This window comes from Cricetulus griseus (genome assembly GCF_003668045.3).
Source record: "Cricetulus griseus strain 17A/GY chromosome 1 unlocalized genomic scaffold, alternate assembly CriGri-PICRH-1.0 chr1_0, whole genome shotgun sequence".
NCBI lineage: Eukaryota > Metazoa > Chordata > Mammalia > Rodentia > Cricetidae > Cricetulus > Cricetulus griseus.
In genome coordinates this window covers 264,011,537-264,038,185 of record NW_023276806.1, presented here as the reverse complement: position 1 = coordinate 264,038,185, position 26,649 = coordinate 264,011,537, and the positions used below count along the sequence as shown (strand labels likewise).

Sequence of the window (26,649 nt, the reverse complement as noted above, 5' to 3'; positions counted from 1 at the left end):
ACAACCTCATCATTAAAAATAACCTTTTGTACCACATAATTTGGAAAACACTTTTTTATCACACTAGACAACTATAACATAAGAGTTTGCAGGTACACAGCAAATAATAACTCTTCATTCTTTGTTATTTGTTTACTATTCATAATTTGGTCACAACTTGCCATCTTCACATCTACTCTGCTGCCTAAATCGGGTGTGCAAAGTCATGATTCATAGTTGAGAGTACAAAGGAGTTTGTCCATCATTTCATCCTCAAAGGTAAGTCCTGTGGGGACTGGACAGATGACTCCACACTCAAGAGTACTTACTGCTCTTGCAGGAGACCCAGATCCAGTTCCCAGCGCCTACATGCATGGCGGCAGCTTTAGATTCCAGTTCCGGGGTATCTGTTACCCTCTTCTGGCCTCCAAAGGCATCACATATGTATGCATGGATGTAAACACTGAGAAGAAGAAAATAAATTAAAATCTTCTTTAAAAATGACCATATGTGCCAAAGAAAAACTCAGCCAGTAATGGCACCTACTGTCAAGCAAGAGCACTAGAGTTCCATCTATGAAACCATATGGTAGAAGAAGAGAGTCAAATCCTAAAGGTTGTCCTCAGACCTTCATAAGCATGACATGGCCCATATGTCACATATACACTCACATATGCATACAAATAATTAATATATGTCAAGCTAAAAATGATTAAAATAGTTCTCTTCCGTTATTTGTCTCTTACAATCATATTCGCTTTCCCAACCCCAAGTACGAAAAACAACACTGTGGAGGAAACAGTAGAGACTCTTCTGTAAGTTACACATATCGTATTGGGCTCCTGTGTGTTGCACATGTCATTTGATAGTCCTCTGTGTGTTGCACATGAATCAACCTTCTCCCCTTTGAGCTCTGGCACAGAGGTTTTCAAAGACTTAGACTAGAGAATATTTTGTAGCATGCTGGCAGTACAATCTGTGGGTTCATTGTGAGCTTCAATTTACAATTCAGTGTCGGCCTCCCACAAGTGTTCAGGAGGGTCACACATTGCTTTTTGAACAGAGATAAGCCCTTAGAAATGCTTCATTCGGTGTTTATCCTTGTGCAAACACTGTGGTACCCATGAGCAAATAACGCAGGGCAAAGACAAGCGTGTGGCATGCACACACACGAGGCTGTATTGGCAATGTGGTGCAGAAGGAGCACACTCTATGGTACGGTAAGCGTGACAAGGTGTAATATGTGTAAGGAATGGATATTAGTCTGGCATTTATGAACAGAGTGTTGACACCTGCATCATTCACCTATAGCAGTGCTCTGTGGGACAAGTACCGCGGCTCCCTGGTCACTTGTCTTTGTAGGTCCATTATCATCTCGTGAAATCGCCTTCCCCTGCGCAGCCGCTTTACACTGCACATGGGTTACAACAGTACTTCACGCTTTTTCTTTATCCACTTCCTCCTATCATATCTGTATCTTTCAGATAATGCCTGGAATCTAATCCGTGCCTAAGCAACTTTGAAGCTACCCTATCACCCGCTAGCCATTTATCGTGCTCATTTTAAAGATTTAGATATTACAAAATGTCAACATGAATTTATTTGTTCCCTTTTGCAAATTTTTTGCTCATCCAACAGTGAATTCCCCAAGCGCAGCATCCTGCATCTTTTACGAATGTTTGTATTTCGTTTTTCCCGTAGCTCTTTCCGCGTTGCCTTGGAGCTTTGCAGTGTTCATCACTCATCCTGAAATGAATGCTTCCTCTAGATTATGACTCTCTCTCTCTCTCTCTCTCTCTCTCTCTCTCTCTCTCTCTCTCTCTCTCTCTCTCTCAATCAAGCTTAGAATTTAATTCTGTTATCATGTGGCCTTGTGCAGAGAGAGTACTTTTATAATTCTCTTCCAATGAAATAATGGAGTATTTTCCAGAATTATCAAGCTCAGGTTCACGTGTTTTAGGATATCATCCATCTACAGTTTATCTTGTAAACTTATATTCATTGTAAGAAGAGCCATAATTGAGCATTAATGGACAAATATTGTTTTAAATACCACCAAATTTCCCCCAAATTGCTCTATTATTTTCTGTATATATGGTTCAAATAGTCAACTTGGATAATAAAGATAATATTAACATAAATAAGAAGTAAGGCACTTTAAAATGTGTTCAATTTAAAATTTAGATAAATATAACTTTAAATTTTAAAATTAGTACAAGGGAAACTCTGTCATTTGTATTTCATCACTCAAAAAGTATCTTACAATTTCTTAGTAAAAGTAATGCTACTATCTTCATATTAAGATCTCTGACCATTATAATGAGTAATTAATCATAGATGGTTAGATAACTTTGTGATCACATTTACCACATACCAAGATATCAGGACACAGGCATTCTACACAAAGGTCATAGCATGATCCAAGAACATAACTATTATGGTCTGTTGGTCCACAGCTGGGTGTTTGTAAGTTTATGGCTTCTTGTTCAAGGAATTGAAACAAAAGCCTGCATATATTTGAAAAATATAGAAAAGAAACTTTATTTAAACCATAGCTATAGAAAATACTAGCATATAATGCAAGGAAGCCAGCAGCAACTTAACTGAAGATACTCAGGCCCTTCTGTGATTCAGGCAAAGGAGGGATCTAATTACCAAGGGCAGAGTTTGGATGGAAGCATATAATTATAACATATGTCTAGAAAAATAGGCATAGAGATAAAATTCAGTGGAGGACACAGTTTTCTATTTTTTCCACTTATTTTTTTCCTATATGTAAAACCAGTTCAAGCCAGATTTGCCTTTCTGGTTTCCTATTAGGACATGAGGAGAATACAATCAAGGCAGTGATCTGAAGTTGCCAGGTGCTTGTTTGGTGAAGCATGAGTGCACATAGAGCAGGAATGTTAGGGAGCAACCGTGCCAAATGCATTATGGGGAGGGAGGGATGTGCCAGCATAAACCAATAAGAAGAGTTCCCTGTGACTAACTTATTCCTCATGATAGTGTGCCTCATAACCAGTAATAAAACACTTTTCAAATATAACAGAATTATTATTCATAAAGTGGCATACTTTCTAATTCACTTAGTTTTTTTTCAAAGTAGAGTTTTGATTCATGCATCAAGAAATTTCGGTGTTATTCAACCTTGGACATAACTGTATCAATGATATTTGTTTTAATTCCTGGACCTGTTTTCTCCATGTGGAAGTTTGTCTCAGCTCAAGGTAGACAAGACTAACAGAAATGTGCACAACTCCAGATTCAGCCTCAGTACAGTGTCTTACAGGAGCCCAGTGTCAACATGACATAAATGTGGATTGGGAATTGACAAACTACTCAGTGAAAATGAGTGTCTCTAATTGCGGCCAACACAGGATGCCCAGAAAAGTGTAGCATCAGTGATCAAATCAGGCTGGGGACCTCTGGAATATATACATTTAGAAAATAGCAGGACAGAATTATGGGAAGGTATGATTAAACTTCATGGAAAGAACTGTAATACACCATGGAAAAGAAACAAATAGCTCAATACTCATCATTTAGCTATTGAAATATTTAAATCCTTAAAAACAATGGGTTTAGTTTTCATTTCATCAGAGATACTACACTAGTGTCTTTGTATAATCAGTTTTTCACATCTGCTTTTAATTTGTGAAGTAGTTCTCTCCATCCCATAATAGAAATGTGTTTCATACACGCTTAACTAATGGCTTCAGACACAAGTCACTTACCTTGTAATGACATTGAGCACTTCAACTGTCAAGGTGTCATCTCTAGTTCTACCCAATCCCACAATGGAAACCATAGCTGAGCCATCCACAGCAAACCTTTGCTGAGAATTTCAAAGAAATGTGTTGAGTTTTCAGTTATATATAGGAAAATATTGATGTTGATTGGGTACTAAGAGGAGTAGTCCAATATTAATGCTACAGGAAGTCACCCTAATCTAATCCTAGACTACTGCTAATTTCTTCAAAAAAGTTTGCTTTTAAGACAAAAATGATGTTAATACTTAATTATCTTAGTTACCTTATGACTCAAAACAAAGAGAATGAGAAGATCAAGATTGCTTAAAATGTTTAAGTCTCTCAAACATACACTCATCATTTCCATTCATTTATTAAACTTTCCACAGACTGAGAGTTTCTGAGGGCTTAGTTTTAGCAGACTAGGTTAGCTCATCTGTAATGATCTGACTTCAGATTTAGGTGAGTTCTTGACATATGTGTTCCGTACCCCTGTTTGATATTTATAGTGCCTCCCACATGGGTGCCTTCCTCAATTTAATTATCATCTATCCATGCCTCCCTTCCAACCTCATTTATAAAAAATGTTAAATAAGACCATCCATAATACCTGTGTCCCCAGAGCACACTCCCAGGTCCTCCTCATAAATGGATGCACTGCCAATTATCATTAAATCTCTTCAGCCAATTTAATTCTCAAGAAAAATGTTAATATTGAATCCACTTTGAGCTAAGTTTTAATTAAGATTTCCTAAGACATTTTGTGGAAGTGATTTACTATAATCAAAACTGATATCTCCTCCTTGGTCCCCACCCTCGAAAGTTCTAATTTTATTCACACACCAAAGATCATGGCTTTGTGTGACAGGACCAGTTCTCCCCCGATACACATCATTCGTTCGACTGCTTCTACAAATAGTCCGCTTCTCCTTTGCCGTTAGATGTATGTCTGTCATGCCTACATAAGTCCCAGAATCATTTTTAGGGACATCTTCCCTGTGGCAGCCACATCTGTCTACCTAAAATACCAATCTCTGGATGTAGCCTCCTTAATGCCAGTCTCTAAATATCTTTTTGTCTTCTCTATTTTTATTGCTGCTATTTCTGTTCCTACCACCACTTCAAGAGCAGTGAATAATTAAAAATATAATTAGAGGCCCAGCAAGATGGATGGACCAGTGAGTAAAAGGCACTTCCCGTCAAGCCTGACAGCCTGGATTTCATCCTAGGACCCATGTGATAGAAGAAGAAAACGAACTACTGAAAGTTGCCCTTTAATCTCCACCACACACACACACACACACACACACACACACACACACACACACACACCACAGGTATAAAATATATTTTTATGTATTTTCCCTTTATGTTGTATATACACTATTTTCATGCCTGGAACATGTATCAGATCCCCTGGCACTAGAATTACAGATGGTTGTTAGCCATCATGTGGGTGCTGGGAGTTGAACCCGAGTCTTCTGGAAGAGTGACAGTTGCTCTTAAGCACTGAGCCATCTCTCCAGCCCGTTTTAAAATAGAATGAGAATTAAAAGATGTGCCTCATGCCTCCTCGGTGAGTCATAAATGGGTATGTGAAGAATTTATTTTCATTTCCTGGTTGTATTAAACATGAGCCATATGTTAGCACTGCCTCTCTGGGGCCTGTATTTAAGTTTCAAGATAAATCTGCAACAGTCAGATTTTCTGAATCAATATGCACCAGAGGTCACCAAACCCCTAAAGGACTCTGAACTTTGAAGACCTGGGAATTCAGATAGGTATTAGCAAAGGACAAGGAAAGGTGACGAAAGAAGCACATGGACGAACTGGTTGAAGGGACATGCTTTTCTTATCCAAAGGACAATATTTGCTTTCCTTCCTGGGTAAAGTGTGGCTACGTTCCTATTTCCCCCATATACTATTCTGGGTGGAAAACAGGATCGTGTTAAAGATTATGAAGTGGTTGTTAGTAGCATCTCCTTCCTACCAGAATTATTCATTCCCTTCTTTGTAAACATATATCTATCAAGACATGGAGGGACCTTGTTTGAACACAATAAACCACTATTGCTTTAATATTGCTTTATGGGATTAATAAGGATCATTCTCCTCTCACAGGCAATGTGTACCAGTTGCCCACAAGTGATACTGAACACGTGCATATCAGGTCTACAGGTGCTTATGTGCCTCCATCTCAGTGGTTCTGAGAACAATTCTCTTTTCTTAAAAGAAAAGGATTTTTGTAGTGCAGGCTCTATCAGACAATCATAAGCCAGTGGGAAGAGGTTATGAGGCAGGAGAGCATCGTGGATGGGAAAACGGGCCCATAGAAACACAGTGGAAATAAAGCAAACCTTGTGCCTTCATTTTGTCCTGGTCTCAGACCATAGTGATGTGCATCCATGTGTAAAGAATGAGAGGGAAGATAATAAATTCTTCAATTTTATGTTAAGGATTTCTCCCCTTCTTCCTTTTATTAAGTTAGAATAAAGATAATCTCCAGTATTGAAAATCGGTCTGAACATGGTCACAAGGGACAAAACAACAATAGTGGTTCCTGCAGTGATTCATTGTCACGACAAAACACAAACATAGGGGACACATTTACACACCTAATGCACTCCATAGCATCTTCGTCTTTGAAATCAGTTCCTTGTGTTTGGGGAAGCAGCACAGTGGTGAAAGGCTGAATCCTAACAAGATTTGTGTTGTGACCTTTCAATGCAGTTGACTGCAGTAGATGCGGATGAAGGCTCCAATGGGGAGATCTCCTATGAAATCCTCGTGGGCGCCCAGGGAGACTTCATCATCAACAGGACCACAGGGCTGGTGAGCATCGCACCAGGAGTGGAGCTCATCGTGGGACAGACATATGCACTTACAGTGCAGGCCTCGGACAACGCCCCACCTGCAGAGAGAAGGTGACTCCCACTAGGTCTCATAGTTCTTAGAAAAAATTTTTCACATTTGTACACTAAATGTGAAATACTAAAAGGGGTTACTATAAAAAAAAAGTCACCTTCTGTTATTTTTCAGCTAAAATTCCATAAAAGGCCTTTAATATTCTCCAGTTTATTTTATAATACATAATTTTTTTCATTTGAAGACACCATTGTACTGAATAGATCTGACCTGATTTACATGTGTCGATATATTATAGTTACTATGATGTAAGGGTTTTTAATTATCCCATGAATTGTGGTGTTGCGCCCTTCTCTGCAAGTAATAGGCTCGCCTCCAGTGAGCAACCAGAACATTGCTCACTAAGGGAATTATTGATGTGTTGACTTTGTATGGATGTAGGCTGTTTTCTAACTGTGCTCACATATTTATAATATACTTTAAAAATGAAGAGCAGTGACACAGTAACAGAAATGATGAAATCCAATTATTATAGCAATGTAATAGTCCAATGCTGTCAGCATCGCACACTTACACTTTGGGGTCTTTATTAAGTAAAAAAATAGGGACTTGAAACAAGGTCCCACCAGCAGAAAGCTGTTCTATGAATGGAAGCGTGTATCATATAGGCAGCAGGGTTATAGGGAAAATGTCTGATTGATGGCCAAGGCAGAAAAGGGGGGGGGCAGACTTCATTGTGCTACTCAGAACAATATGCAATTTGAAACTTAGCCATACTTTGTTCTTTTAATCCTTTGGGACCACTGTTGAACAGGAGTGACTGAAAATTCAGACATCAAACCTCGGAGTGGGGTTATTACTGTACGTAATGAGTGACAACAGAGAATTCTCAGCTTCTCCCTTTCCTGTGTGCAGATTGCTCACCTCTGGCTGAACACGCTAGGTCAGCAAAAGGGATTTTCCTCAAGTAAAATGGCATTCAAACAAAGTGGCATCCTCAAAAGGGAGTGTCTGGCCTCAAAGTGGCATCAGCTTTCTATTTTTTATTTTAAATGGGTTGGACGCTAAAAGATTGCCTTACAATATGTCATCAGACATCATGTGCAAGGCAGCTATGCTTGCCACTGTGTCACCAACACACCCATCAGACACCATTTGGAACCAGCAGAAAATAAAATCCCCACTCCCCCTCTCTACCTGTGGGGATAATGTTGTGTTTGCTGTTGGATAATGACATTCACTGTTTTCTGCAGAGAAATTAAGCCTTCAAATGGAGTTGGAGAGTGAGCTGGAGTCAGGAGGCTTGGCTTTCAGTATTTCCCTTGAAATGAAGACGATATTTGAAAGTTACCAACATAAGAATATAAACAGCTGTGGTTTGATATCACTAGCAATGATAGAATACACATTAAGTAATAGCAGTGAAAACCTTGGCACAACAATCAGAATTGGGGGCATTCTCTGTAAATATTTTTAAGTTTGGCAGCTTGGGTTTGTACATTTAAATAGTATTGAACCTCAGACCCAGCATAAAATGACGTCAGGTTTCCATGACTCCAGGCCTAGTGTGAAGTGTCCACCAGTTCAGAGGGACAGCAGTAGAAACCTATCACTGGATTCTTAGGGTTTTTCCTATGATCAGAACAAACATGCAGACAGAAGCTAAAGGGTTAAAAATGTCCTACTATTAAAGCATCATTTACTCTAGTGGTTTCTGTTGGTTAATATATTTACTTAATTCAATTAAATTGAGTAGATAGATATTGTTTAATCTTAGAATGAATTATTGCTACTGTCAGTAATGAAAACAGTCCTGATCCTAACAGCTCTCCATAAAATAACTGACTCACGATATGGTATTGCGTGTGCTCAAAGATGATCCATAGGCCGTAATGCTAAGATTTCTTTATTCAGATAAACACCAGCCCAAACACAAGCCAGAGAGTGCCCAGAGGCCGCAAGCTAGCGTGGCCAGAGAGAAGGGGCATCCATGTGTTTGTGGCATCTTAAAAATTGCCTCCATGTCATCTTTGCCCTCCCCTGACCACGCCCTCATGGGAATGGCCAGGCACAGCTGTAGGGGCTACTAGGAGGTGAGGCTACAGTGTCTCCCTACAATATGGTAATCATTTATATTCTTATTTTTTTGTCATGGAATCCAATTTAGTACTTAATTAACCCTTGACTAAATAATGTTCTCCAATACAAGATTTTCCATTGTGAATATATATTCTTTAAAATAATTGTAAATAGTGATAGAGACATGACAGATAGTCATCTGTTTTGACAAAAATATATTGCATTTCCAAAATTCCTCATGTTGTGGGGAAAACACTTGAAATAAAGGTAAGGTAAAGAAAGGCCTGATGGGATACTGGTCTTGGAGTGGCTATTAACACTTGTGGGAAATGTCAGGGAGGAAACAAGGACAAAGACAGGAAATGTAGGTGAAGGCAGGGCATCATGAGGAGACTTAGAACATTTGATCATATTAGTGGCCTGCTTTAAATGTATTGACTAGCCCACTGTCAAGATGAAGTTCAAACTTGATGGTATTGAATGATTGTACACTCCTGTAACATGAATGTTTCCTGACCTGGCTAGGCCCTGCTGCCACTTCAGCACCAAATGATCACACAGATTCTGTATTCATTATGAAACTGTTTGCCACTGGCTATGGCTTCTTGTTGGCTGGCTCTGTCTAAATTATTAACCCATTTCTAATAATCTAAGTATTTCCACATGGTATTCTCTTACTGGAGAATAAGTCCTGAACTGTTACTCCTCTTGAATCCTACATGGTGACTGACTCAGTATGTCTGCATAGAAGAGAAGAGAGCGATTCTGTTTGTCCCTGCTTATATTCTGATTCTGCCCAGCTACGTCTGTACAGACCTCCAGACCTCTATGGTTAGCTAGAGACATTTTCTGCCCAGCTATGTCACTTCCTGGGATCACATGACTACTCCTCTCTGCCTATGCGTCCCAGAATCCTCCTTGTCTCCTAGTCTTACCTCTCATCCTGCCTGGCCAATCAGTGTTGTATTCATCAACCAATAAGACAAACATATACACAGAAGAACACTCTCCATCACACTCCAGCTTCAATAGCTCTTTCTATTCCTTGCATACTACCCCACGCAGGTTGTGCAAAATTTATCATTTTCCTATTTACTCCTGTATGAAGCTGCATAACTGCTCCCTCTGTCTGTGAGGCTTTGTGTGTTATTACATATGTGTGGTGCATCTGAGTCCTCTGCTCCCAGCTTCTTTGATAAGTGGTCTCTTGTGTTAGACTGAAATATGAAGTTTCTGCTTCTGTAGTTGTCTGTATTTTCTGCCAAGATAGTAAAATGGAATCCATAAGCAATGAATTATAAATATAGATTTTTGTAGCAAGTTATTAATGGTGAGGGGATGAAGAAAAACCCACTGTGATTTCTCTGTTTTAAGTCTTGCAGAGAAAATAATATAAATACTAGTCACCTTTATCATAGAAATAAGTAGTCATATATAATGAATAAGCACAATCATACTGATTAGTATCATAGTGATACAAATTTAGGCCATTTTATCTCTTTAAATTATAACATTTCCAAAGTCAAAGCACATTTGGTCCATCTTTCTGGCTCTTCTTCATTAATATTTTATTTATCCCTCACAATAAATAGACATACTTCATCATAGCAGAAGTTTCAGTTATGCCATAACTAATTAAATATTGGAATTTAGGTAGCCTGATTCCAAGACTTCAAAGACTTTAGGATTTGGAATAAGACATCATCATTTGTAACAAAGCAAAGACCTTTCATATTCACAGCCATTAGATGAATAAGGAAAATCTCACTAATATAGTTTATAAAACCTGTTCTTCTGAAACCTAAGGGATTCGGAAGGCCCTTTATTTCATCTGAATTTGTTAATGAGCTTGGCAACTTTAATTCAGTCACCTAATCTTTGTGATTATTTAAAATTATAAACCTAGTCAAATTAGGTGATTCGTCATGCCTTTTTAAGACATAAAACTGTCTGAGAAATTCATTACTTTTTAAACTTAATTTTATTTAAATTAAAAACAGTCTTATTTTACATACCAATCCCAGTTTCCTCTCCCTCTTGTCTTCCCATTGCCCCACCATCTTCCCACCCTACTCCCCTTCTACTCCTCATGGAGGGTGAGGCCTCCCATGGAGGATCATCAAAGTCTGTCACATCATTTGGGGCAGGATCTAGTTCCTCCCTGTGTATCTTGGCTGAGAGAGTATCCCTGTATGTGGAATGGGATCCCAAAGTCCACACCTATGCTAGGGATAAATACTGGTTCCATTGCCAGAAGGCCTATAGACTGCCCAGGCTTCCTAACTGACAACCACATTCAGGGGGCCTGGTTCAGTCTCATGCAGGTTCCCAAACTGTCAGTCTGGAGTCCATGAGCTCCCCCTTGCTCAGGTCAGCTGTTTGTATGGGTTTCCCCAGCATGGTCTTGACCCCTTTGCTTATCACTCCTCCCTCTCTACAACTGGATTCCAGGAGTTTGGCTCAGTGCTTAGCTGTGAATCTCTGCTTCTACTTCTATAAGCTACTAGATGAAGGCTTTATGATGGCATTTAAGGTAGTCATCCATCTCATAGGAGAAGGGTATTTAAGGTAGGCATGCCACTATTGCTTAGATTCTTAGTTAGGCTCATCATTGTGAAGTCCTAGAAACTTCCCTAGTGCCATGTTTCTTGTTAAGCCCATAACAGCTCCCTCTATTAAGGTATCTTTTGTGTAGCTTGGGCCATTTTTTTTAACAAAATAAGAATAATAAGACCTCATGCTTTTCGTTTTTAGAAATGGAACCTTATTTGCATCATACATACCCTATTACCAAAATAAAATATGGATAGAAAGAAGCTTGATTTTATGCATTTAGTACTGGCTATAAATGTAAATATGAAATACTCACATAAAATGTTGTTATTTACCTAGCAACTGCCCAGTTTTACTATGTAGTTAAACTATGCTGTTGAATGATTGCTGTTTATTACAGCATTAAGTCATCACTTTATTGTTAATGCTATAGGCCTTCAATTTTAGGAATGTTTACAATGACACTATGCTGACATCAGGGATAAAGTGGAGGTCTCATTTTAAAAAGCAGTAACCCTCAAAAAGACTGGTACTTATTAAATATACCAGAAGAGTGCCAAAATAGGAAGGATGGCAGAGGAGCAACTGAAATATGATCTTCCCCTAACAAGCCTGAGAGAGAAATCCCAAGGTCTTGGAAGCATGATTAGCAATCCAAACCCCTGAATTATGATGAAGAGGATGGGAGAAGGGAGAAAGGGGAAGAGTAAATGAAAGAGGCAGTCATACTGGACCAGAATCGTCCTCTGTCTCAGCCCAAGGTCACAATGTGGGAGGGACAACAATAGCCCAATAAAGCATTATCCAGCTACAAAATTTGACAACTAGTCTGGGGATGTGGTTTACAAGCATAATCCCAGCAGGCAAGAGATTGAGACAGGATCTCCTTAACTTAAGATCAACATAGATGAATGGTCCAGGCCAACCTGGGGTAAGTAGTCAGACTAGTTCTCAAAAACAAATACCAGCAACCGATTTCTGAGACTCACCTGTGGCTACTGCCAAGTGTGTTGTAAGGGGCATTAAGCCCAGTTGAGGATGACAACCCCGCCCCCATTCTCACCACAGAAATGGGACTCACTAACATTGAAACTGTAACTATTAAAAAAAAAACAGGAGGTAGTGGCACAGGCCTTTAACCCCTGCACTCAGGAGGCAGAGGCAGGTAGATCTCTGAGTTCTAGGCCAGCTAGGTCAACAGATCGAGTTCCAGGACAGTCAGCGGTACATAGAGAGACCCTGTTTTGACAACAAAAACAATGAAACAAAACAAAACAAGCAAAACACCCAAACAGAGAAAAACTGTAACTTTCTGTTACTTGGCTTGCATAGGAACACTAACAAGCATATAGAAAATGAGTTATCATCACTCATCGGTCCACACCCTTCCTAATGCTGCAACCCTTTAATTCAGTTCCTCATGTTGTGCTGACCACCCCCCGCCATAAAATTATTATCATTGCTTCTTCATGACTGTAATTTTGCTACTGTTATGGATCATAAATGTAAATATTTTTGGAGATAGAGTGTTGCCAAAGGGGTCACGACCCACAGGTTGAAAACTGCTGTTTTAACTCATTTTAATTTACCCTTAAAAGCTAAATTTGAATTATTAAGTCTTTCAATTACTTCACCATTGCATCTAAATCTCCATCTGAATATATCTCCATAGGAAAAAAAAATGTATTCTCTTTTGTGAAGGCACTTGCACAAAACACACAGGAGAGATGATGAATTCAGACATTTTAACTGATTGAAATACTGACATATTTTACAAAAAAAAATGAGTTTACTTTGGGATAGTATTGCAGTAATAATTGGAATAATAATTGGAAGTAATAAATGTCTTAAAGTGACCCCAGTTTAATAGAAATGCTTAACAGGGTGTGTCATCTGTCTGCATGGAGCTCAGCAACTTGCACCCATGTGTGTTACGGATGGACAGGCTGCCAGCCAGGTCTCAGTGCTCAAGGTCTGCACATAAAACATTTAAAAAGAGAAATGGTTTAGTCCTACAAGAACGTGTCATTGGAACACATTACTCCGAAAGGGTTTTGTACTCCAGTAAGACAATTCTAGCCCCTAAACAGGAATTACCACTACAGTGTTTTAAATTTAAAAATACAATAAAAACCATAGTGCATGAAGCCTACATTTTAGAAAGCAGGATTGTTCCTATAAAATACTCTGAGCGTTTCCTGATAAAGGACCAGGTCTGTGAATTCATGAGTCTTATTTATCTATTTTGTCAGTGTTTCTCTTTAGAAAGCCCTTTAAGTCTCAGAAACCTGGGTTCTTCGGCTTCTTTCTCTAAAAATCCAGTGTTCAAAGACGCTAAAAGAACCAATGTGAGGATGGTAAAAAGTTTTACTTATGATAATAAAGTGGCTTTATTTTCCCCATGAAAATGCTCCCTCATTAGAGGCTTTAAAGGTAATTTTCAGTCTTTCATTTTATTTTCAAAAATGTATAATATTTCCAGGTTTATTACCATAAATTCACCCTAGAATTCTTTTATGATTTTGACATTCAACCCCCCCCCCCCGAAAAAATTTACAGATTGATGTTAGAGACAGAAGTATTAAAACACAGCTCATTGTTTCAGTGCTCTCTCTCTCTCTCTCTCTCTCTCTCTCTCTCTCTCTCTCTCTCTCTTTCTCTACCTCTGTCCCTTTCTCTCTCTCTATGTCTTTGTGTGTGTGTTTGTCTGTGTGTGTGTGTATTCGTGCAAGGGGGATGTATGCTCACGTGCACATGTCTGTGTGTTCATATGTGTAGCTATGTGTTGAATTAATAAATAGTCTTTCACCTGATTTAACTGGAAGAGAACCTGAAAGACAAGTTTTATTACCAAGTGTTTACACAAAGATTTTGTTTGTCTGCTTGCTTTTCTTTGCTATTAAAAATAGGATCATCAGTTGAGGCAAGTCAATTTACTAGCCCTCCTTTGCAGCTTTTTAACTCACATTTTCATCTAAATAGTAAGAACAGGTACTAGAGGCCATTTTTTTTCTTTTACTACGCTAATTTCACAAAGGCATTATATTTTGGTGTTAACTTTTACTGTTTTATTCTTTCCTGATTTTACTGCTCTCTATAAAATTTGAAATGTTCTTGTCCTGTAAACCCAGCAAACAAATAAAACATGCATTCTAAGTTTCAGAGTAGTGTGGATCATTAAATACCCTGTTCCCTTCTCTCTCACAGGCACTCTATCTGTACCGTGTACATCGAGGTGCTCCCTCCCAACAACCAGAGTCCTCCCCGCTTTCCACAGCTGATGTACAGTCTGGAAGTCAGCGAAGCCATGAGGATTGGTGCTGTTTTACTAAACCTACAGGTATTCCTAGGATATGAATATGTGTGTAACATGCCCAAAGGCCCCTTGTGATAACTTGTGAGTTTATACAGTGCTGAGTGGAATTCCTTGTTCACCTACCTCTCTGGGGAGGAAGGGACAGAGACAAGTGGCATGTGGACTCAGGGAGGAGGGTTGTCTACATCTGATCTATTCCATTGGTTGCATGGTTGAAACCCTAACATGGGCTGGCAGGGATTGGTTGCAGTGATCATAGGAGAAAATGAAGGGATAGGCAGTGTGCACTTGAATATTTTATGATTCGATACTAAAAAGTAGAGGCGACAATTGTCCTGGCTTCCCCAGCTCAGTTTATTTGGCTGCAGGGTCATACCAGGGGGAACAATCTTGGACTCAGGTTGACGGTGGCATTCAGAGTTTGAGACAAACTTCCTTCCCCCCCCCCATAGCCACATTCATGTTTCAATGACTGTGTTTCAGTATATTGGTTTATATGAAAAGGGAGCTTTGAGGTGGTATTTCTATTTGCAGCACAAGGTTCCTGGTGTAGGAGGTTCTTATAAAAAAAATAGCTTGGTTTTCAGTATTTGCATGTCGCTGACCAAAGCATGCCGAACTACTTCAGATATACCTTTGGCTTCAACTCATTTCCCATATGATGTCAATAATGTCTCTGGCTTTAAACAATCATGAAAATGGTATCAGGGAAAGGACTGTATGAGGAGGAAGTGGTATATGAAGAATGGGCTCGAGAGAAGTAGAAAAGGTGATATTTCACCTTTTCTCTCATATGCAAGCCAGATGTAAATATATCTGCCTGCATCTCTGTCTAAATGTGACATTGAAGTAGAATGTGCTGTTTAGTGAACGGTAAAGAAAGGGTTAGTATGGCCAAAGTATAGTTAGGTGTGTGTGTGTGTGTGTGTGTGTGTGTGTGTGTGTGTGTGTGTGTGTGTCTGTGCTAGTGTGTATGCATGTGTGTACATACATGTCTGTATGTGTACTTGTGCAGATGTGTGTGTGTCTATATTTGTGTGTATGTGTCAATGTGTGTATGGGTGTATATGTGTCAATGTGTGTCTGTGTGTGTCTATGTCTATGTCATATATGTGTATATATATGTGGTGTCTGTGTATCTCTGTGTGTAAGTATGCATATGAGTTTGTGTGTTTTTTGAAAATGTCATAATAGACATCACAATTTTGATGCCCTAAATATTAATAATTTTCCTTAAAAAAGGTGAAAATTAATCACACTACTTTACCTGTTTATAGAACAGACATTATCTTTCCTGATGTTGCTTGGAAATAGCCCATTTTCTATCATAAGTATTCAGGAAGCTGTACTTTATATTAAGAGACATTTATTAAAATAATATGTTGAGGAAATCCCAGCCTTGACGTTTGCCCTTAACTATAGTGACACAAGACACAATTAGGTTTTGGTCTTATGCCCGTTGACTTCCAAACTCGCTATGGCAGGGTCATCCTATGGCTACCCAAAATGCAAGAACTTTGTTGGCATTCCAATGCACTTCTGGGGTTTTCCTTAATTTTTATTTTATTGCTTTTCTCAAGGTGACTTGATGTTTCCCTTTTTATTATTTAATTATTAATGGAATTTGTAGGCAACAAAATTACATGCAAGTAAAAATATCAGTAGTAATAAAATGTCAAGAATAATTAAGAAACAATTCTATTAGGCAAATTAAAGAAAATGCATCATTTCTTTAGCTAGACAAAATACCTAATCATATTATTATAAAGATATAGAATGCAAAATAAAATATTAATTTACATTCACTGAAATGAAATAATGAAAAATTAATATCAATGAGAAGTTATTTAGCAAAACAAAAAGGAAATAGAAAACACAATAAACCTTAAATTTTTAAGATTCAGGTCTAGAAAATATCCATGGTTTACAATTAAATCTTCCCTAACAATGTTCCCTTTTGTAACATCTATGAGAGAAGTCATAACTTTTGCTTATAAGGCAGCCTGAATTTTTTGTCAATAAATCCCAGGAAGATCTGGGAACCTGATTATAGGAGAATAACAATAACTGGACATTCAAGATGAATTGAGTTTGCCTTTCTCATATCTCACATTTCTTTGGCACAAAAGCTGGAAAAAAATAAAATACTCGCGATGACATTTCAATTCTCCTTTGTGTTGCTGGAAGAAGCAAAAGAAAGAACACAGTTGTGACAGACTGGATAAGAAGGAACAAGAGTGTCACCATCAAGGGTTTCTTATAGACCACCAACCTCTTTTGTTCATAATCCACTGAGCCACAGTTTAAACTCAAGACCTCTAAGTTGAAAAGCATCCTTCAAATTACTCCTCCAAAGTCTTACAAAAGAGGCACAATGGTGTCTGCAGCTCTCTGTCTTTAACTTTTCTTCATATGTGGTGATGCCACCCAACATGAAAAGAAAAGGAAAGCCTAGGGTAGTAAGGGATTTGCTTCAGGAGAATCTGTTCTACCTAATGTCTAGGGACTTCAATGACCCTAGTTTCCAGACCTACACCTATTTTTCCTTATGTTCTTTGCATCCTACTTAGAGGTGTTTGGGAAGCTTGTAGTTTCCTCTCTGTGTGAATATTAATTTGGTGACTGCTGTAGGGATGGCATTCCCCAGAACAATGCTGCCCTCAGACCTATGTTTCTGGGTTTCCTGCTGATCATAGTTAGCATGGGGTAGGATTTTCTTCCTTCCAGAGGTTCTGTGTGGGCTTGCAGCATGTTTTTCATTCATCTTTCTCCATATTTAAAGTCTTTAACAATAGTTTCAAAATGCTATGGAATTTAGCCCACATGCCTGGAGGCGGTATTATTTTTAGTCTTGAAGAAAAATGTCCTGCTGCCTTGACTTCACTACAGAATTGATTCTTTCCCATAACAGTTTGAATTAAATGCAAGCTGTCCTACACATGCCCCTCTGCAGCTCAGAGCCCATCAGAGGCACTAATTTGTTTCTCTGACATTTGAAATGCTCTAGAAGTTTCAGGTTCTTGCTCTCCTCTTTCATTTTCTCCCTTTTTGTGTGATAAATATGCCTTATACAATAGGATGTACTTTTGCCCTGAAGATGACACTGGAATTTATGATTCATGAACACTGTGCACTGGGTGCAGGTGTGCAGCGGATAATTGACACTGTTGTGTGGATGTTTTTCTTTAATATTTTCCCTTCTGTGATAAAATATTTTCTCTGAGCATTCAAGTTCCCTCATGTGTTACTGTATGGTGGGAACTGAAGATTAGGCTTGAAGATGCCATTTCCCCATAAATGACAGGTGCCATTTATCCCAGTTGGAAGGCTACTCTGCTTTTCCTGTATGCATTGAAGAGGAGGCTCACTGATTTTCCTTTGTTTCAGCTTGTGTGTTGGAAAATTCATTTGCTAGCACCAAATTTCAGACTTGGAATAACTCTTTACTTATTAGCATTATCTCAAAAGACTGTTCAAAGTATAGAAGACACAGCTGAAATATGTGAAATACTGATATTGGTATAAATTGTATTTTATACAAGGAATAGACAAATGGTAGAAAGATGATAGACAAAAGAGAGATAATAGATGATGAGAGAGAGAGAAAGAAAGAGAGAGAGAGAGAGAGAGAGAGAGAGAGAGAGATGATAGGCAGAGATAGATAATTGATAGACTGAATTTAGGTAAACAGATTGGCTAGAAGATAGATGGATGTTATATATGATAAGTAACTTGATAGGTAGATAAATAGGTAGATGGGCATATAGATGACAGATACATGGATAGGAGACTGATAGAGAATTGATAGATAATAGATGATTGATAGATAATGATGATGATTGATAGATGAGATAAAATGAGAAAAGGGAGGGAGAGAAGGATGAAGGGGAGGCAGAGGAGAAATAAAAGTAGTAGAGTGAGGCTGTTTCATGTCAGTTGTCTGCTTCATAAAAATTAACAGATTCATAGTAAAAATTTTAATTTCTTGAGTAGATGATCTGGTAGTCCAAGTTTTAAAAGAAATACGTTGGTGCTTTTAATACTGTGGGACTTAGATTACCCAAGGATAATTTTCTTTTTCAGGCAAGTAAAATTATAAGGAAACCGCATTTTTAATTTATTCTATTGAAAAGGAATTTATAATACAATGTATTCTGATCAATAATATACTTGCACATCAGAAAAAGAATCCAGCATGATCAAGTAGGCTTCATCCCACAGATGCAGGGATGGTTCAACATCTGAAAATCCATCAGTGTAACCCACCATGCAAACAAAATGAAAAAGAAAAACCACATGATCATCTCATTAGATGCTGAAAAAGCCTTCAACAAAATTCAACACCCCTTTATGATAAAGGTCTTAAAAGGATAACAGGAACATACCTAAACATAATAATACCTAAACAAACTAAATGGAGAGAAACTCAATGTGATTCCTCTAAAATCAGGAACAAGACAAGGTTGTCCATTCTCTCTATATCTCTTTAATATTGTACTTGAAGTTCTTGCTAGAGAAATAAGACAACAAAAGGAGATCAAGGGGATACAAATTGGAAATGAATAAATAAAACTTTTACTATCTGCACATGATATGATAGTTTACATAAGTGACCCAAAGAATTCCACCAGGGAACACCTACAGCTGATAAACACCTTCAGCAAAGTGGCAGGATACAAGATTAACTAAAAAAAAATCAGTAACTCTACTATATATAAACAATAAAAGGGCTGAGAAATAAATCAGAGAAACATCACCCTTTACAATAGTCACAAACAACATAAACTATCTTAGGGGTAACTTTAACCAAACAGGTTAAAGTCATGAATGACAAGAACTTTGAGTCTTTAAAGAAATAAATTAAAGATACCAGAAAATGGAAAGAGCTCCCATGCTGTTGGATAGATAGAATCAACATAGTAAAAATGGCAATCTTGCTAAAAGCAATCTGCAGATTCAATGCAATCCCCATCAAAATCCCAGCATAATTCTTCACAGACCTTAAACGAACAACACTCAAAATTGTTTGGAAAAACAAAAGACCAGGATAGCCAAAACAACCTGTACAATAAAGGAATTTCTTCAGGCATCACCATCCCTGACTTCAAGCTCTACTATAGAGCTATTGTAATGGAAACAGCTTGGTATTGGCACAAAAAACAGACAGGTAGACCAATGGAATCGAATTGAAGACCCTGGTATTAACCCATACACCTATGAACACCTGATTTCTTGACAAAGAAGCCAAAACTATACAGGGGAATAAAGAAAGCATCTTCAACAAAGGGTGCTGGCATAACTGGATGCTGACATGTAGAAGATTGCAGATAGATCCCTATCCATCGCCACACACAAAACTTAAGTCCAAATGGATCAAAGACCTCAACATAAATCCAGCCACACTGAACCTCTTAGAAGAGAAAGTGGGAGGTAACCTTGAAAAAAGTTGGCACAGAAGACCACTTCCAGAACATAACTCCACTAGCATAGGCACTGAGATCTACAATTAATAAATGGGACCTCCTGAAACTGAGAAGTTTCTGTAAGGCAAAAGACACAGTCAACAAGACAAAACTGCATCCCACAGAAAAGATATCCCTTATTCCTCCACTGCTGGTGGGAGTGCCAATTCTTACAGTCACTTTGGAAATCAGCATGGTGATTCCTCAGGAAAACAGGAATCAGTCTACCACAAGATGCAGCAATTCCACTCTCAGGCATATACTCAAAAGATGCACATTCATTCAACAAGGACATCTGTTCAACTGTGTTCATAACAGGATTATTTGTAAAAGCCAGAATCTGGAAGCAACCTAGATGCCCCCAACTAAAGAATTGATAAAGAAAATGTGGTACATTTACACAATGGAGTACTACTCAGTGGGGGGGGGGGGCAATGAAATCTTGAAATGCACAAGCAAATGAATGGAACTGGAAGAAACCATCCTGAGTGAGGTAACCCAGTCACAGAAAAACAAGCATGGTATGTACTTACTCATTTATGGATATTAGACATAGAGCAAAGGACTACCAGACTACAATCCACACCTCCAGAGAAGCTAGGAAACAAGGAGGACCCTAAGAGAGGCATACATGGTCCCATGGTGAAGGGAAAAGGGACAAGAGCTCCTGAACAAATTGGGAGCATGGGGGGAGGAAGGAGGGAGGTAGGAGAAAGTATGGGAGAAGAGGGATGGAGAGGAGAATATGAGAGATCAGGAAGATTGAGTGTGAGTCAGGAGAGGAGTAGATGAGAGCATGAAAAGAGACACATCAATGGAGGGAGCCACTATAGGTTTAAAGAGAAATCTGGCACTAGGGAATTGTACAGAGATCCACAAGGATGACGCCAACTAGGATTCTAAGCAACAGTGGAGGGGCTACCTTAAATGACCTTCTCCTATAATGAGAATGATCACTACCCTAAATGCCATCCTAGAGCCTTCATCTAGTAGCTGATAGAAGCAGAAGCAGAGATCCACAGCCAAGCACTGAGCCAAACTCCTGGAATCCAGTTGTAGAGAGGGAGGAGTGATGAACAGAGGGGTCGAGACCATGGTGGGAAAACCCACAGAAACAGCTGACCTGAACAAGTATGAATTCATGGTCCTCAGTCTGACATCTGAGGAACTAACATAGGACCAAACCATGCTTCCTGACAGTGGGTGTCAGCTAAGGGGACTGGGCAATCTATGGGGCCTCTGGCAGTGGAACCAGGATGTATCCCTAGTGTACGAACAGACTTCTTGGCCTAGGCCCTGCTCAAAATGACTTGACAGATTTTGATGATCCTTCATGGAAAGCCTCACCCTTCCTGGGGAGTGGATAGGGGATGAGAGGGGGGTCGGTGGGAGGAGCATGGGAGGATGGGAGGAGAGGAAACTGGGATTGATATGTAAAATAAGATTGTTTCTAATTTAAATAAAATTTATTTTAAAAAAGCAAAAACAAAATCAAAGTTAAAGCACAAGAAACACACACACACACACACACACACACACACACACACACACACACACACACACGAAAAAGAAATCAAGAGCTATAATATACAAGCAAGAGACCAGGAAGACAAAACAAGTATCATTGTTTTTATTTTGTGTTGGCCATCCACTGCTGGGCCTGTAACTTACCCTCAAGTGTGGTTTATATACCTAGTGAGACTCTATGTTAGAGAAAACTAACTTTTCATTTGCAAGCAGATGTCAATTAGAGTTCACTTCAGGGTTAGAAATGGGAGTTCTTGACTACTTCCCCCTCTCCGCCCTAGGACCCCATGTGGCTGGGCCTGTGTAGAGCCTCTGCTCACTGCTATATTAATCTTCCTGATTCCTCTTCCACACAACTCCTTGGGCCTTCAGGGAAAAGGTTTAATGAAGATACCCCATTTAGTTTCTCATTCTCTGCGTATTGTCCAGTTGTGGGGCTCTGTGTTAATTCCTATCTGCAGTAGAGGAAGCCTCTCTGATGATGACTGAGCAAGACGCTGGTTTGTGGGTGTGGACAAACATCATTAAGAGTCTTTTTATTACCGTGTTCCTTTAGCAGAACAGTAGTATTTGGAAAAAAACACATTTTTATCTATTTTGTACGTATGTGCACTTCCTTCTTACCAGTGATAAGTTAGTCTCATGTACTAACAATTCCATAGACAACAGTGTGCTCACAGACATGAAATTTGAGGCATGTCGGGGAGGTAGCAGAGATGAATCCTGAGTTAGGTATGTTATTTCCTACCTAATTTCTCCTGACCTTTTTTTTGCCTCAGACTGTGACTTCCATGTTCATTTTTAATGAGATAAGCCTTTATTTCTGCCTCTGATTTATACTTGAACAACAGGAGTTTCCATAGGAACCAGTGGAAAAAAATTTTTTTTCACTCAAAGGGGACTAGTTGTTTAGAAAAACTCACCATAATCTAGTAATAAAGCCATGTTCTCAAGCCCTTTTGTAAAATAAATAGGGATTTAAAAATAAGATAGTTTCTTCCCTTCTCTCCCCCACCCCATCCTTTTCTCTTCTTTTTCCACCTCCACCCCAAGATCTTACCCTGAGCAGCAATACCTCAAACTGATGCTCTATACACTAGCTTCAGATTCATTGTCTTCCCTCCTCATTTTCCCACATGGAGATGGGGGTTATAGATGTGCACTGAGCCCATCACTTACAGTAGCATTTCCACTATGCACAGAATAATAGTCCTGTGGCTTCTTGCACAGGCCAGTATAGTTGTCATTTGTGGTTACAATTGAGCCCAAAAACAAAGATTCATGGGGTAAGAAGGGGAAAGTTTATGGTATCTTTTCTACTGCATCACCTTTTCATCAAAGACTTAAAACACGACTCTCTCAGTCTCTCACCCTACAGACCAAACTTACTCATCTCTTTTCTATATGGTGCTTCTGAATCCTACCTCTCCTATTCCCTTCACATCTAAACTTGGCTCAAAACTTTTGTGAGGAAGGCTGAATTTAATTGAATTACTACAAAAATATAGGATCAAAGTTGATTGGGGGGGAGTTGGAGAGATAGCTTAGTCTACAAAGCACTTGTTTGTCAAGTAGGAGAACCTAAATTTATCCAAATAAAGGGCCAGCATGTTACCCCGGAGCTGGGAAGTGGATACATGAGAATCTGTGCGTCTTGTTGGCCAGCCAGTACTAACTGTTTAGTGATTAACAGGCCAGGAGAAGTATCATTTCTAAAATACAAGATGTGCAGCATCTTCAGTATGACATCCAGATTACCTTCTGCCTTCTACATGCAATCACACACATGCACACATGCATGCACATCTAAACAGCAAGCTGCTTTGCAGAGTCAATACAAAATTCCCATTCAGCCACTTCAAATGTTGACAAGCATGGCTCTCAGTTTCTCATTTTACCTTGAGCATCACAGACACAGGGCAGTGTCAATGGACCCCCCAGCAGTGGAGACTAGCAACTTAATTTGCAAGGCCCAGTACTAATTGCAAATCTCAGCCTTGATAGTGACCCAGTATACATGCTGCTGTTTGCTGTGAATGGCTACTTGAGACCATCCTCAGTGATCCACAATCATCTATTCTTAGCAATTTAAGGATATTTTTCTTGACTTAATCAGTTTTATCAGAATTCAAATTTGTCTACATAGCTTGCACTGAAATTTGGAAGACAACACAAAAATCACCCTTGGTGACCCCCTCTTTTAATTCTACATTTCTGTTAAATGTCTTAGATTTGTTCTTCTCAGTGGCCTGGCATCTTGGTTTTCTCCTTTCTATCATTTCCCCAGACCCTGTATTATTCAGAAGTTTAATCACAATAATTCATTGCAATGACTTCTTTTACAATCTCCATGCCCATTTCATTCTCAAAGATATCCTTCTTCATACCAGATCTATTGGCAGCTATGTTAAAATTGATCATCTTCTCTCTGTTTTAAAATATATTTAGAGGCTAGAGAGATGGTTCAGTGGTTAAGACCACTGACTGCTCTACCAGAGAACACGGGTTCAATCCCAGGACCCACATTCCATCACCTGGGGAGCTGACATCCTGACTTAGCCTCCAATGGGACCAGGCATATGCATCATATACAGATATACATGCAGACAAAGCATACTCATACACACACACACAAAAAAAATTAAAATGAATTTATTTGGCTTCTAGTCTCCAGGGATGCTTTTTCCTCATTCCTTGTTTAACTCTACTTAGATACTTCTTGTTCATTTTCTTGAATTTAAAAAGTGAAAATGTAGTCTTTGAAAGCTGTGTCAGTAGTTAGAAGCTCTTAGTAATTTTGCAGTGGGCCTGGATTTGGTTCCCAGCACCTGCATGTGAGGCTATCAACTGCTTGCAACTGCAGTTCCAGGGGATCCTACGCTACCTTACAGCCTCCGTGGGCACCTACTCATGTGTCATACACATAAATTCACACTGGCATACACTTGTATACATTAATGAATCCTTAATAATTTTGAAATACCTCTAGGCTAAATTTTCAAGCTTCTTTTCCTGTTTGTTTTCATTCCCCAAGTCCATTTGATGTCATCAATTCATCTGTTATGTGTCTAAACTTTCTCATTGATTCTTCCAGTTTAGCTGTTAAATATGGACTCATGTCTGGATATCAGATCCCTCTGAATATTAAATAAGCATTTATTTGATTTGGCTTTTCAGCAAAACCTGCCATGATGTGGAATCACTGGAATGATATTTATTATGAAGGACTTAAGAAAACTTACAGTGGTGTTTGAACACACACACACATTTTATGTGTATGGATGTTTGCTTGCATGTTTTTCTGTGCATTGAGTGCATGCTGGTGCCCATGGAAGCCAGAATAGGGTATCAAGTCACTAGAACTAGAGTTACAGACTATTATGAGCCTCCATGTTTGTGCTGGGAATTGAACCAAGGTCCTCTGGAAGAGCAAACAGTGTTCTTAACTGCTGAGTATCTCTTCTGCCCCTGGGGTGGGGTGCTTTTTGAAGATCTTTTGGAGGAGAAGGAGAGAGATGCAGGATTATCAGAATTTTGGAGATGTTCAGATTAGCAGACTCCACTCAAGCCAGAGTTTCAAGTTGTAAGGGTTAGAAGGGATAGACAGTAAAGAGGGTGCAGGAAGATGCTACTTGACCTTAGGTAAGGCATCTCCCTTTCGAAGACTTAATCCCTGAATGGCATGACAGTTAAAGCCATCATCCAGCAGGCAACATTTTCAACACACATGGGGAACACTGCTCTGTTCTTCGAAGGAGCTGTGAGACAACTGTCACGGTACTGCCATGGAGACTCTAAATTAATTTACTTTGACTAAGCACTTGATACTAACTCTCCTCCTCCAGAGAAAAATGAGGACCCTCCTGTATTTACCCCACTCACTAAAAGTTTCTTCACTCTGCGAATTCTCAGACCTCCTTTCAAGTTAGCCTGATCCTTACTTTCTCTGAAGCCCTCACTTCCGGTTAGTCAACCAAATTAGCTGGTCCCAAGATAACTCAGTTTCACTGCTTCTCCCAAGTCCCTCTGCCTTCAACTGACCTTACCAGCTGTGGTCTCTTGTCTCTGTGCTTCTTGACCAACTCTGAAGAATTCAAATTTGAACCTGCTAACATTCAGTTTCCTAAGGAGTCAGAATTAAGTCTTTTAGAATATTCTATTAGAAACAGAAGCATCTTTTTAAGAAGCCCCAATGCTCTAGACACAGAAAATCCCATTCTATTTAACATTGCTTCATTACATTTTGATCTCAGAAAACCCTTTAGAAAAACATACATTTAATTTACAATTAAAAAATCACATCAATGTTCACAAGTAGCCTTATCCCCTGGTGTAAAAGTGAGCTAGCCACGCTTAAACTTAGAAAGTTACCATTAGGGTTTTAGCTTAAACAGAACTTAAATGAGCCCCAAGATGCTGCTACTAGTGAGTTTAATGACAGAGAATATTAAATTCTTGTTTAATCTTTCAAATTTTACTACGAGTAGATCAACATTCTAAGAGAGTCTACTGGCTCTGAATATGAAGACTTAAATGAAAAATAGTTAGCCCTGAAATTATACTCACAGAAGCCACACCAAATAGACTCAGCAGGTTGTATTATATATTTATGTATTTATGTGTGTATGTGTGTAGCAATAATAATAATTAAGAGGCCACCCATTTGAATTGGGAGTTGTAGTAGAATGGGAGCGGATAGAGGGAGGGGACATGGGAGAGAACAGAGTGAGAACAGGAAGGGAAACAGAGTGAGAACAGGAAGGGAGTAAGTGATATAATCACATTATTTCAAAATGTTTTTAAACAGTTAAAAAAAAACTCAATAAACAGCATTACAGTTATGGTCTTACCTAACTAAATATGTACTTTATCATCACATTTATTTATTTATGTGTACAAACACACACACACACACACACACACACACACACACACACACACACACTGCATGCACACACATTTGCCACAACACCTGTGTGCAATTTAGAGAACAACTGTTAGAAATTAATTGTCTTTTTCTACCATGAGGGTCCCAATAATCAAACTCTGGTCTTGGGTACCTTTACCTACTGAGCTGCCTTGTCAGCCCAGACTTGTATTGTAAATCCTCATAGAAATT

At 38.9% G+C, this 26,649-nt stretch overlaps 1 protein-coding gene across 5 annotated transcripts in view; it reads left to right on the top strand.

Moving 5' to 3' along the window:
• Positions 1-26,649, top strand: part of Pcdh15 (protocadherin related 15) — a 678,164-nt gene that overhangs the window by 423,088 nt on the left and 228,427 nt on the right. For all 5 annotated transcript variants that reach the window (XM_027394186.2, XM_027394188.2, XM_027394187.2 and 2 more), the window contains 2 exons: positions 6,459-6,652; positions 14,433-14,565. In XM_027394186.2, coding sequence (XP_027249987.1) covers positions 6,459-6,652; positions 14,433-14,565 — 327 coding nt within the window. The remainder of the gene's footprint in view (positions 1-6,458; positions 6,653-14,432; positions 14,566-26,649) is intronic.